The sequence below is a fragment of the Stegostoma tigrinum genome, chromosome 26 (genome assembly GCF_030684315.1).
Source record: "Stegostoma tigrinum isolate sSteTig4 chromosome 26, sSteTig4.hap1, whole genome shotgun sequence".
In the NCBI taxonomy this organism is placed as follows: domain Eukaryota; kingdom Metazoa; phylum Chordata; class Chondrichthyes; order Orectolobiformes; family Stegostomatidae; genus Stegostoma; species Stegostoma tigrinum.
Genome location: NC_081379.1, coordinates 46,375,143 through 46,387,211, shown reverse-complemented (window position 1 = coordinate 46,387,211; position 12,069 = coordinate 46,375,143). Strand labels below are relative to the sequence as shown.

General features: G+C 47.4%; 1 protein-coding gene across 1 annotated transcript in view; it reads left to right on the top strand.

Annotated features, from left to right (window-relative positions):
• sxph (saxiphilin) overlaps positions 1 to 12,069 on the top strand; it is a 95,541-nt gene that overhangs the window by 62,132 nt on the left and 21,340 nt on the right. The window contains exons 11-12 of the mRNA XM_059654841.1: positions 1,614 to 1,762; positions 9,146 to 9,236. Of these exons, the coding sequence (XP_059510824.1) occupies positions 1,614 to 1,762; positions 9,146 to 9,236 (240 nt within the window). The remainder of the gene's footprint in view (positions 1 to 1,613; positions 1,763 to 9,145; positions 9,237 to 12,069) is intronic.

Genomic DNA, 12,069 nt, shown 5'->3' with positions numbered 1-12,069 from the left:
GCCATTTCTGCAAGGTCACATCAGTACAATGTTCTCCCAAGCCAATGACAGTAGGATTCAGGAACATATCTAACTTCATCTCCCAGATACAGATGCCATTGGCTACTCATGCATGGCACTGAGAGGACTGTATCACAAAAGAATTCATCAACAAGAAGAGGTTCCATTGATCCATTTCCAGATGACCTGTGAGCACTGTTACCACTGTTAAATGGAGGTGTGTGTCCTCTATCAGGCACTGACATGACTCCTACATCTTGGACCAGGTCAACATATCTAGTGTGTTTGAAGATCCAGGGGACAAGGGATACCCACTGCTCAGTAACTGATACAGACTGCAGATATAATTGTGCCCATGTATCAGGTGGGATTGTGGGGCAGCAGATGATGGGAGTGCTGGAGAAGTGGCTCTCCTGCTTGGACTGGTCTCCCAGTACAGCCTGAACAGAGTGTGCTGTACTATCTTACTGTTATGCCATGCTCTGCCCAATTGGAGCAAGCAGTGAGGGGATATGCTGGAACTGAAGGAATGGGAGCAACAGGCTGAGGGGGAGGAGGATGAGGAAATTAGGAAGAGAGAAAGAGAGTTACTATTTTGAGTTATTTCCAGGCTCCAAACATTAATTGTGTTTCTCTCTCTGCGAGACCGGCTGAGTTTCTCTAGAATTAGTTTGGGAAAAAAAGAATGGGGCAGCATGGTGTCTCAGTGGTTAGCACTGCAGCCTCACAGCGCCAGGGACCAGGGTTCGATTCCAGCCTCGGGCGACTGTCTGTGTGGAGTTTGCACATTCTCCCCATGTCTGCGTGGGTTTCCTCTGGGTGGTCCGGTTTCCTCCCATAGTCCAAAGATGTGCGGGCTAGGTGGATCGGCCATGCTAAATTGCCCATAGTGTTCAGGGGGTGTGGGTTATAGGGGGATGGGTCTGGGTGGGATGCTCCAAGGGTCGGCGTGGACTTGTTGGGCCAAAGGGCCTGTTTCCACACTGTAGGGATTCTATGATTCTATTCTATGTATTTCTTCCACACTGTTAGCCTTGACAAGAGTTTGGCGAGTCCTAGAGAGAAGACAGGATTAGGCAATTCAGTTCCCATGGGGGCAAGAAATAGGTGAAAGGGCCAAGCTGTTTACAAGCTGATGTTGACTCTTAGATTTGCTGAGGCTTCCTGCACCAACTGAGACCTATTGGATGACCAACAGCTAGCATAGAGGCCAGAGTTGAAGGAGGTGGGACTTCATGTGGTAAAGGTAAGATAAAGTCACCACAGTCCCACAGAACCCTCGGCCGGCTCCAGCACTAGAGAGAGTGTTACTGGTGAGTTCAAGTCAAGGGGAGAAGTTGAGAAACTGGGACCTCAAGTTGGTACAGGAACCGAATGCATGCTGTTGGTGCTACGCTGCACTATAAGACAGCTGTGCAGCCAACTGAATTAACCAACCCCCAAGATCATATGATGAAACCTTTCAGAATCCATCTAACCAAAACTAACACTCTTTTTCGGGCAAGGAAATTGATGGGGGAAGGAGTGCAGTGTGGGAGGGAGCTGAGGTGGTTGTGAAATAACACGGTGTACATTTTCTAAACGTAACCTTGTTATATGTTACTGTTTGCCAGGGAGCTCCTTGGAGAATATCATTGTGAGGTGGTGCTGCATTAGTGCAGCTGAGCAAAGCAAGTGTGAAGAATGGGCCCTCAACACAAAATCCAGCCCATTAGTCTGTATCAGAGCAACATCCATGAGCAACTGCATCGAAATGATAAAGGTACATGATTTCAATGTATTTTAAATTAAATATTATTGCAAAAATGTCACTCTGTGGCATTGATGCTAAACTAAAGGATGAAGTATTAGAAAGGTTGACTGAAACAATGCTTCAGATATCTGAGCAAGGTCTTAAAGGGGTGGGGGGGAAGGCAGAGAGTTATAAAGGGGTAGAATGTGAAGCCTCGAAATTTGACAGTACAACTGCGAATGGTGGGATAAGAGGAGTGGAGGATGCACCAGAGGACACAGATTATACAGGAAAGTCCTAAGGTGTGGTTCAAGAGCTGAGGGAATGAGATAATGATGGGCCGGAACAAGGAAGGCTTTAAACCTGAGGATGAGCATTTTAGTACCAAAGGCATTGGAGGATCGAGGTTAGGAATGATGGGTGTGCAGGAACTGATGGAGCATTGGAGGATCGAGGTTAGGAATGATGGGTGTGCAGGAATTGGTGGAGCATTGGAGGATCGAGGTTAGGAATGATGGGTGTGCAGGAATTGGTGGAGCATTGGAGGATAGAGGTTAGGAATGATGGGTGTGCAGGAACTGATGGAGCATTGGAGGATCGAAGTTAGGAATGATGGGTGTGCAGGAACTGATGGAGCATTGGAGCATCGAGGTTAGGAATGATGGGTGTGCAGGAATTGGTGGAGCATTGGAGGATCGATGTTAGGAATGATGGGTGTGCAGGAACTGATGGAGCATTGGAGGATCGAAGTTAGGAATGATGGGTGTGCAGGAACTGATGGAGCATTGGAGCATCGAGGTTAGGAATGATGGGTGTGCAGGAACTGGTGGAGCATTGGAGGATAGAGGTTAGGAATGATGGGTGTGCAGGAACTGATGGAGCATTGGAGGATTGAGGTTAGGAATGGTGGGTGTGCAGGAACTGATGGAGCATTGGAGCATCGAGGTTAGGAATGATGGGTGTGCAGGAACTGGTGGAGCATTGGAGGATAGAGGTTAGGAATGATGGGTGTGCAGGCACTGATGGAGCATTGGAGGATCGATGTTAGGAATGATGGGCGTGCAGGAATTGCTGGAGCATTGGATGCATGTAGCAGCCTTTTTGCCACCATCTCTGTCCCCGAATGAAAAGTCCTTCAGCCTCCAAGCTCCACCACTTCCCTGAGCAGAAAGTTCTACCATGGTATCTGCTGGGCACCAAACAAAGTGCTCAGCTGAAGGAATTGCTAGCCTGTCTATGATTGGGTATGAGATAAGCATTCTGACAATGCAACAGCATTGGAGGGGTTGAGAAAGGTGATGAGGAGGTGTAGATTTGGGTGTTTGGCATACATGAGGTAGTGCCAACATAACCAAGTGATAACAGGGGATAACACCACATAACCAAATGCTAAATATAACAAGACCCGTATCGATATACCCCAAGATGACATGCTTCTTATCCAACCATACCTCAACTTATTTCAGCACCCACATAACTAGACTCCAACAAAGAACTTTATCATCCATGATTGTATCAGTGATAATGGGAACTGCAGATGCTGGAGAATTCGAGATAACAAGGTGTGGAGCTGGATGAACACAGCAAGCCAAGCAGCATCAGAGGAGAAGGGAAACTGACGTTTCGGGCCTAGACCCTTCATCAGAAAAGGGGGATGGAGAGAGGGTTCTGAAATAAATAGGGAGAGAGGGGGAGGCGGATCAAAGATGGATAGAGGAGAAGATAAGTGGAGAAGAGACAGACAAGCTAAGGGGTTGGGGATGGAGCCAGTAGAGGTGAGTATAGGTGGAGAGGTAGGGAGGGGATAAGTCAGTCTGGGGAGGAAGGACAGGTCAATGGGGTAGGATGAGGTTAGTAGGTAGGACATGGAGGTGTGGCTTGAGATGGGAGGAGGGGATAGGTGAGTGGAAGAACAGGTTAGGCAGACGGGGACGAGCTGGGCTGGTTTTGGGATGCAGTGGGGAGAGGGGAGATCTTGAAGCTTGTGAAATCCACATTGATACCATTGGGCTGCAGGGTTCCCAAGCGGAATATGAGTTGCTGTTCCTGCAACCTTCGGGTGGCATCATTGTGGCACTGCAGGAGGCCCAGGATGGACATGTCGCCTGAGGAATGGGAGGGGGAGTTGAAATGGTTCGCGACTGGGACGTGCAGTTATTTATTGCGAACCGAATGTAAGCGTTCTGCAAAGCGGTCCCCAAGCCTCCGCTTGGTTTCCCCAATGTAGAGGAAGCCACACCAGGTACAATGGATACAGTATACCACATTGGCAGATGTGCAGGTGAACATCTGCTTGATGTTGAAAGTCTTCTTGGGGCCTGGGATGGGGGTGAGTTAGGAGGTGTGGGAGCAAGTATAGCACTTCCTGCAGTTGCAGGGGAAGGTGCCGGGTGTGGTGGGGGTGGAGGGGAGTGTGGAGCGGACAAGGGAGTCACGGAGACAGTGGTCTTTCTGGAAGGCAGACAAGGGTGGGGAGGGAAAAATGTCTTTGGTGGTGCGGTCGGATTGCAGATGGTGGAAGGGTCAGAGGATGATGCGTTGTATCTGGAGGTTGGTGGGGTGGTATGTGAGGACGAGGGGGATTCTGTTTTGGTTATTATTGCGGGGAGTGGGTGTGAGGGATGACGTGCGGGAAATGTGGGAGACATGGTTGAGGATGATCTCAACCACTGAGAGGGGGACGTTGTGGTCCTTGAAAAACGAGGACATCTGAGATGTACGGGAGTTGAATGCCCCTTCCTGGGAGCAGATGCAGCGGAGGCAAAGGAATTGGGAATAGGGGATGGAATTTTTGCAGGAAGTTGGGTGGGAGGAGGTGTATTCCAAGTAGCTGTGGGAGTCAGTGGGCTCGAAATGGATATTGGTATCTAGGTGGTTGACTGAGATGGAGACAGAGAGGTCCAGGAAGGAGAGTGAGGTGTTTGAGATAGTCCAGGTGAACTTACTGTTAGGGTGGAAGGTGTTGGTGAAGTGGATGAACTGTTCAAGCTCCTCGTGGGAGCACGAGGCGACACCGATACAGACATCAATGTAACGGAGGAAGAGGTGGGGTTTGGGGCCTGTGTAGGTATGGAACAGGGATTGTTCCACATAACCTACAAAGAGGCAGGCATGGCTTGGGCCCATGCAGGTGTCCAGGAACTCCCTACCTACGTCCGTGACACTACCCACACGCTCCACCTCCTCCAGAACTTCTAATTCCCCGGTCCCCAACATCCCATTTTTACTATGGACATCAGCACAGTTCATCCACTTCACCAACACCTTCCACCCCAACCTCAATTTCACCTGGACCATCTCGAACACACCCCTCACCTTCCTGGACCTCTCTGTCTCTATGTCACGCAACCACCTAGATACCGATATCCATTTCAGGCCCACCGACTCCCACAGCTACCTGGAATAGATCTCCTCCCACCCACCTTCCTCCAAAAATTCCATCCCCTATTCCCAATTCCTTCACCTCCACCACATCTGCTCCCAGGATGAGGCATTCCACTCCCATACATCTCAGATGTCCGCGTTTTTCAAGGACCGCAACATCACCCCGCAGTGGTCGAGAATGCCGTCGACCGTGTCTCCTGCATTTCTGGCAACTCAAACCTCACACCCCGTCCCCATAATAACCGCCAAAACAGAATCCCCCTCGTCCTCACGTACCACCCCAACAACGTCCGGTTCCAACACTTCCGCCATCTGCAATCCGACCCCACCACCAAAGACATTTTTCCCTCCCCACCCTTGTCTGCTTTCCTGAAGGACCACTCTCTCCGGGACACCCTTGTCCGCTCCACACTCCCTCCAACCCCACCATCCCCGTCACCTCCCCCTGCAACTGCAGGAAGTGCAAAACTTGCCCCCACACCTCCTCCCTCACCCCCATCCCAGGCCCCAAGAAGACTTTCAACATCAAGCAGATGTTCACCTCCACATCTGCCAATGTGGTATACTGCATTCGCTGTACCCGGTGTGGCCTCCTCTACAGTTGGGAAACCATGTGGAGGCTTGGGGACCACTTTGCAGAAAACCTATGTTCGGTTCGCAATAAATAACTGCACCCATTTCAACTCCCGCTCCCATTCCTTAGATGACATGTCCATCATGGGCCTCCTGCGGTGCCACAATGATGCCACCAGAAGGTTGCAGGAACAGCAACTCATATTCCGCTTGGGAACCCTGCAGCCCAATGGTATCAATGTGGACTTCACAAACTTCAAAATCTCCCCTCCCCTGACCACATCTCAAAACCAGCCCAGCTAGACCCCGGCTCCCTAACCATTCCTCCCACCTCAAGCCCTACCCCCATCCCCATACCACTAACCTCATTCCACACACCTGACCTATCCCCCCGAGCTCCCCACCTACATTCACCTTCACTGATCTAACCCCACCTCTTTGACCTGTCTGTCTCCTATCCTATCTTCTTCTTTATCCATCTTCTATCTGCCTCCCCCATCTCCCTATTTAGTTCAGAATCCAAATCCCCTCCCCCATTTCTGAAGATGGGTCCTGACCCGAAACATCAGCTTTCCAGCTCCTCTGATGCTGCTTGGCCTGCTCTGTTAATCCAGCTTCACATCGTGTTATCACAGGACAGTGACATCCACAACTGTACCCCCCAAAAAACTGTATCCATAACTGTACCCCAACAAAGGAGAGTGCTATCCATAACTGTACCCCAACAAAGGACAGTATCATCCATAACTGTACCCCAAGGAAGGACAGTACCATCCATAACTGTACGCCAACAAAGGACAGTACCATCCATAATTGTAACCCAAAAAAGGACAGTATCATCCATAACTGTACCCCAAAACAAAGGACTGTACCATTCATAACTGTACCCCAACAAAGGACTGTATCATCCATAACTGTACCCCAACAAAGGACAGTACCATCCACACCTGTACCCCAACAAAGGACAATATCATCCATAATTGTACCCCAACAAAGGACTGTATCATCCATAACTGTACCCCAACAAAGGACAGTGCTATCCAGAACTGTCCCCCAACAAAGGACAGTATCATCCATAACTGTCCCCCAACAAAGGACAGTACCATTCATAACTGTACCCCAACAAAGGACAGTGCTATCCATAACTGTACCCCAGCAAAGAACAGTACCATCCATAACTGTACCCCAAGAAAGGACAGTATCATCCATAACTGTACCCCAACAAAGGACAGTACCATCCATAACTGGGCCCCAACAAAGGACAGTGCTATCCATAACTGTACCCCAACAAAGGACAGTACCATCCATAACTGTACCCCAATAAGGGACAGCATCATCCATAACTGTACCCCAACAAAGGACAGTGCTATCCATAACTGTACCCCAACAAATGACTGTAATATCCATAACTGTACCCCAACAAAGGACAGTGCTATCTATAACTGTACCCCAACAAAGGACAGTATCATCCATAACTGTACCCCAACAAAGGACTGTACCATCCATAACTGTACCCCAATAAGGGACAGCATCACCCATAACTGTACCCCAACAAAGGACTGTACCATCCATAACTGTACCCCAACAAAGGACTGTACCATCCATAGCTGTACCCCAATAAGGGACAGCATCATCCATAACTGTACCCCAACAAAGGACTGTAACATCCATAACTGTACCCCAACAAAGGACAGTGCTATCCATAACTGTATCCCAACAAAGGACAGTACCTTCCATAACTGTACCCCAACAAAGGACAGTGCTATCCATAACTGTACCCCAACAAAGGACAGTACCTTCCATAACTGTACCCCAACAAAGGACTGTACCATCCATAACTATACCCCAACAAAGTACTGTCCCATCCATAACTGTACCCTAACAAAGGACAGTATCATCCATAACTGTACCCCAACAAATGACTGTAACACCCATAACTGTCCCCCAACAAAGGAGAGTCCTATCCATAACTGTACCCCAACAATGTACTGTACCATCCGTAACTATACCCCAACAAAGGACAGTATCACCCATAACTGTACCCCAACAAAGGACAGTGCCATCCATAACTGTACCCTAACAAAGGACAGTATCATCCATAACTGTACCCCAACAAAGGACAGTATCATCTATAACTGTACCCCAATAAGGGACAGCATCACCCATAACTGTACCCCAACAAAGGACTGTACCATCCATAACTGTACCCCAACAAAGGACTGTACCATCCATAACTATACCCCAACAAAGTACTGTCCCATCCATAACTGTACCCTAACAAAGGACAGTATCATCCATAACTGTACCCCAACAAATGACTGTAACACCCATAACTGTCCCCCAACAAAGGAGAGTCCTATCCATAACTGTACCCCAACAATGTACTGTACCATCCGTAACTGTACCCCAACAAAGGACAGTATCACCCATAACTGTACCCCAACAAAGGACAGTGCCATCCATAACTGTACCCCAACAAAAGACATTGCTATCCATAACTGTGCCCCAAGATGAGGCAGTAGCCACAGTATTATACCCCATAATTAGTATCACTTTTGGGAGTGAATAGCTGGTTTGAGGGTGGCAAATAACATGGCCCTGTGTTTTCGTGTATCATTTCCACATGGAATTACAGAGATTTCCATTCATTCTCCTGTTAAGTCATCATGTGAACAGAAGATAGATAGAGAGACAATTATTTGCCCCTGTGTTACTCATCCATCCAGAATTAAACTACTTCCTTTCGAGTATCCCAGAGATCTGAAGTATTCACTTCCTTATTCAGAAATCCATTTCTACGGAAACATACAACAGAAAAAACAAACCCTTCGGTCCAGCTCTTCCATGTCAACCAAGTTTCCTAAATGAAACCTGTCCCATTTGCATAAGGTTGGCCCATTTCCCTCTAAACCTTTCCTCTTCATGTACCTGACTAAATGCCTTTTAAGTTTTGTAAATGTACCTTATCTGCTATATTCTCTGGCAATCCATTCTAAGTAGAAACTAGCCTCTGTGTGAAAACTTTGGCCCTCAGGACCCTTTCAAATCTTTCCCCTCTCACCTTAAACCTATGGCCTCCTGGGTCAGTAACCTGGAATGTTACTATTGGCAAATGCTACCTATTTGCTGAGAATTTATTTCAGAATGTTTAGGAAATATTTGAATAATTCTGTGAATAAGAAATGTTTGGAGGGATATGGTCCAAGTGCAGGCGGCTGGGACTATTTGAATTCGAGATTATGATCAGCATGGACTGGTTGGGTTGAAGAGTCTGTTTCTGTGCTGTATGACTCAATGATTTTATATCTGAGATCTGCAGTATTTTGCTTTTCTGTCAGTGTTCATTCAAGTGTTGGTTGCTCTTCAAATGAAAGAAGAATCTCTCCCAAAGATTGCCTTGAGCCTCAAGAGACCAGACTCATACGTGTAACAATGAACTTTTGCCTTATTTTGCAGAAGGATGAGGTGGATGCGGCCTCCCTTGATGCGTCGCATGCTTACATTGCTGGGAACTGTGGCCTTGTTCCTGTGGTGATGGAACATTATGGTAAATAATTCCATCTATTTGGCATCTTCCTTCATATTGCAAAGAAATGCTGTGGAATATCCTAATAATTGAATTGCAGGTGAGCAGTAATGACGGGTTGCATTGCATCCGGGATCAATATCAAATGTTACCAGTCGAATGTAGGCACAAGTTACACGTTTTTAGTCCAAGATTCCATTTTCATTTGCAGCTGCAGGAACAGGACAGAAGCATTCCCAGGAAGAGCACTGAATCCAAAGCAAGAAGTAATATAGAGTCAGAAGTTGTAGAATCCATGTGGATAGAGTTGAGGAAACTGTTGGGTGTTGTGTACAGGCCTCCTGACAGTTGTCAGGATGTAGGGTGGAAAATAAATAGAAAAGGCATGCAAGAAAGGCACGATTATAATAATCATGGGGCACTTCAATATGCAGGTGGACTGGGAAAATCAGGTTGGTAGCAGATCTCAAGGAAAGGAATTTAAGGAATGTCTAGAGATAGTAGGAACTGCAGATGCTGGAGAATCCGAGATAACGAGGTGGAGAGCTGAATGAGCACAGCAGGCCAAGCAGCATCACGGGAGCAAGAGGGCTGACATTTCGGGCCTAGACCTCATTTCTGAAGATGGGTCCAGGCCCGAAACGTCAATTTTCCTGCTCCTATGAAGCTATTGTGGAATGTCTATGATTTTTTTGGAGCAGCTTGTGGTAGAGCCCACTGGGGAACAGGCAATTCTGCTTTCAGTGACGTGCAATGAAGCAGACCTGATTAGGGAATTCAAGGTGAAGGAACTCCTGGGGGACAGTGACCGTAATATGACAGAATTCACCCTGCAGTTTGGGAGGGAGAAGCTGGAATCAGATGTAGCTGCATTACAATTGAGTAAAGGTAGCTACAAAGACATGAGAGAGGAGCTGGCCAGAGCTGATTGGAAGGGGAACCTACCAGGGAATATGGTGGAGAAGCAATGGCAGGAGTTTCTGGGGATAATTTGGAAGGCACAGCAGACATTCATTCCAAGGAAGAAGAAACATTCTGAGGAAAAGACATGGCAACCATGGCTAACAAGGGAGTCAGGGATAGTATAAAAGCCAAAGAGAAAGCATACAATGTGGTGAAGATCAGTGGGAGGCCAGAGGACCAGGGAACATTTAAATACTAGTAAAAGACAACTCAAACAGCAACACGGGGGAGAAGATGAAATATGAGGGTAAGCTAACTAGTAATACAAAAGAAGGTTGCAAGTGTTTTTTCAGATATCTAAAAGGGAAAGAGAGAGGCGAAAGAGGACATTGGGCCACTGGAAAATAAGGCTGGAGAAGTAGTAATGGGGAGTAAAGGATGACAGAGGAACTGAATAGGTACTTTCCATCAGTTCTTACAACCGGAGATACCAGCAGTGTACTAGAACTTCAAGACAATTGGGGGCAGAGGTGGCAGTGGTGGCCCTCACTAAGGAGAAGGTGCTGGGGAAGCTGAAAGGCCTGAATGTGGATAAATCACCCAGAATGATGGACTACACCTGAGGGCTCTGAAGGAGATGGCGGAGGAGATTGTCGATGCATTGGTGGTGATCTTTCGGGAATCACTGGAGTCAGGGAGGGTGCCAGAACACTGAAAAATGGCTAATGTAACACTCAGCTTAAGAAAAGACGGAGACAGAAGACGGGAAATTCTAAGCCGGTTAACCTGCCTTCAGTAATTAGTAAGATTTTAGAGTCCATTATTAAGGATGAAGTTGTCAGAAGTACAATAGGATTGAGTTAACATGGCGTCATCAAGGGGAAGTTACGTCTGACAAATCTGTTCAAATTCTTTGAGGGAATAATGAGTAAGTTAGACAAAGGACAGCCAGTGGATGTGATCTATTTGGATTTCCAGAAACCACTTGACAAGGTGCTATATAGGAGGCTGTTGAATAACAGCCCATAGTGATCGGGGCAAGGTACTGGCATGGATAGAGGATTGGCTCATTGCAGAAGGCAGAGAATAGGGATAAAGGGGTCTTTTTCAGGATGGTAGTCAGTGGGGTTCCGCAGAGGTCAGTGTTGTGACCACAACGATTCACGTTATACATTAATGACCAGGGTAAATGAGCTGAGGGCATTGTTGCTAAGTTTGCAGATAACACAAAGGACAGGTAGTGTTGAGGAAGTGGGGAAGCTGCAGAAGGATAGGAGAGTGGGCAAAGAGGTCGCAGATTGAATACAATGTGGGAAAGTGCAAGGTTATACACTTTTGGAGGAAGAATAGAGGTGTAGGCTATTTTCTAAATGGGGAAAGGCTTTGGAAATCTGAAACATAAAGGGACTGGGAGTCCTAGTTCAGGATTCTCTGAAGGTTAACTTGCACGTCCAGTTAGGAAGATAAATGCAATGTTAGCATTCATTTCAAGAGAGCTGGAGTAGAAGAGGAGAGATTTACTAATGAGGTTATATAAGGCTATGGCCAGACTGCATTTGGAATATTGTGAGCAGTTTTGAGCCCTGTACCCAAGAAAGGATGCACTGGCCTTGGAGGGGGCCCGGAGGAGGTTGAAGAATGATCCCAGGGATGGGGGTCTTGTCGTATGAGGAATAGTTGAGGATTCTGGGTCTGTACACAATGGAGTTTAGGAAAATGGCGGGGATTGTGGTGGGGTGGGGCCGGCGGTGGAGGGGTCTCATTGAAACTTAAAGAATACTGAGAGGCCTAGATAGTGCGGATATGAAGTTGTTTTCACTGGTGGGAGAGATTAGATCCCAAGGCACATGCTCAGAGTAAAGGGACGACCCCTTTAGAGCTGAGTTGAGGAGGAATTTCTTCAAACAGCGGGAAGTTAATCTGTGGAACTGATTGCACAAAGGGCTGTGGT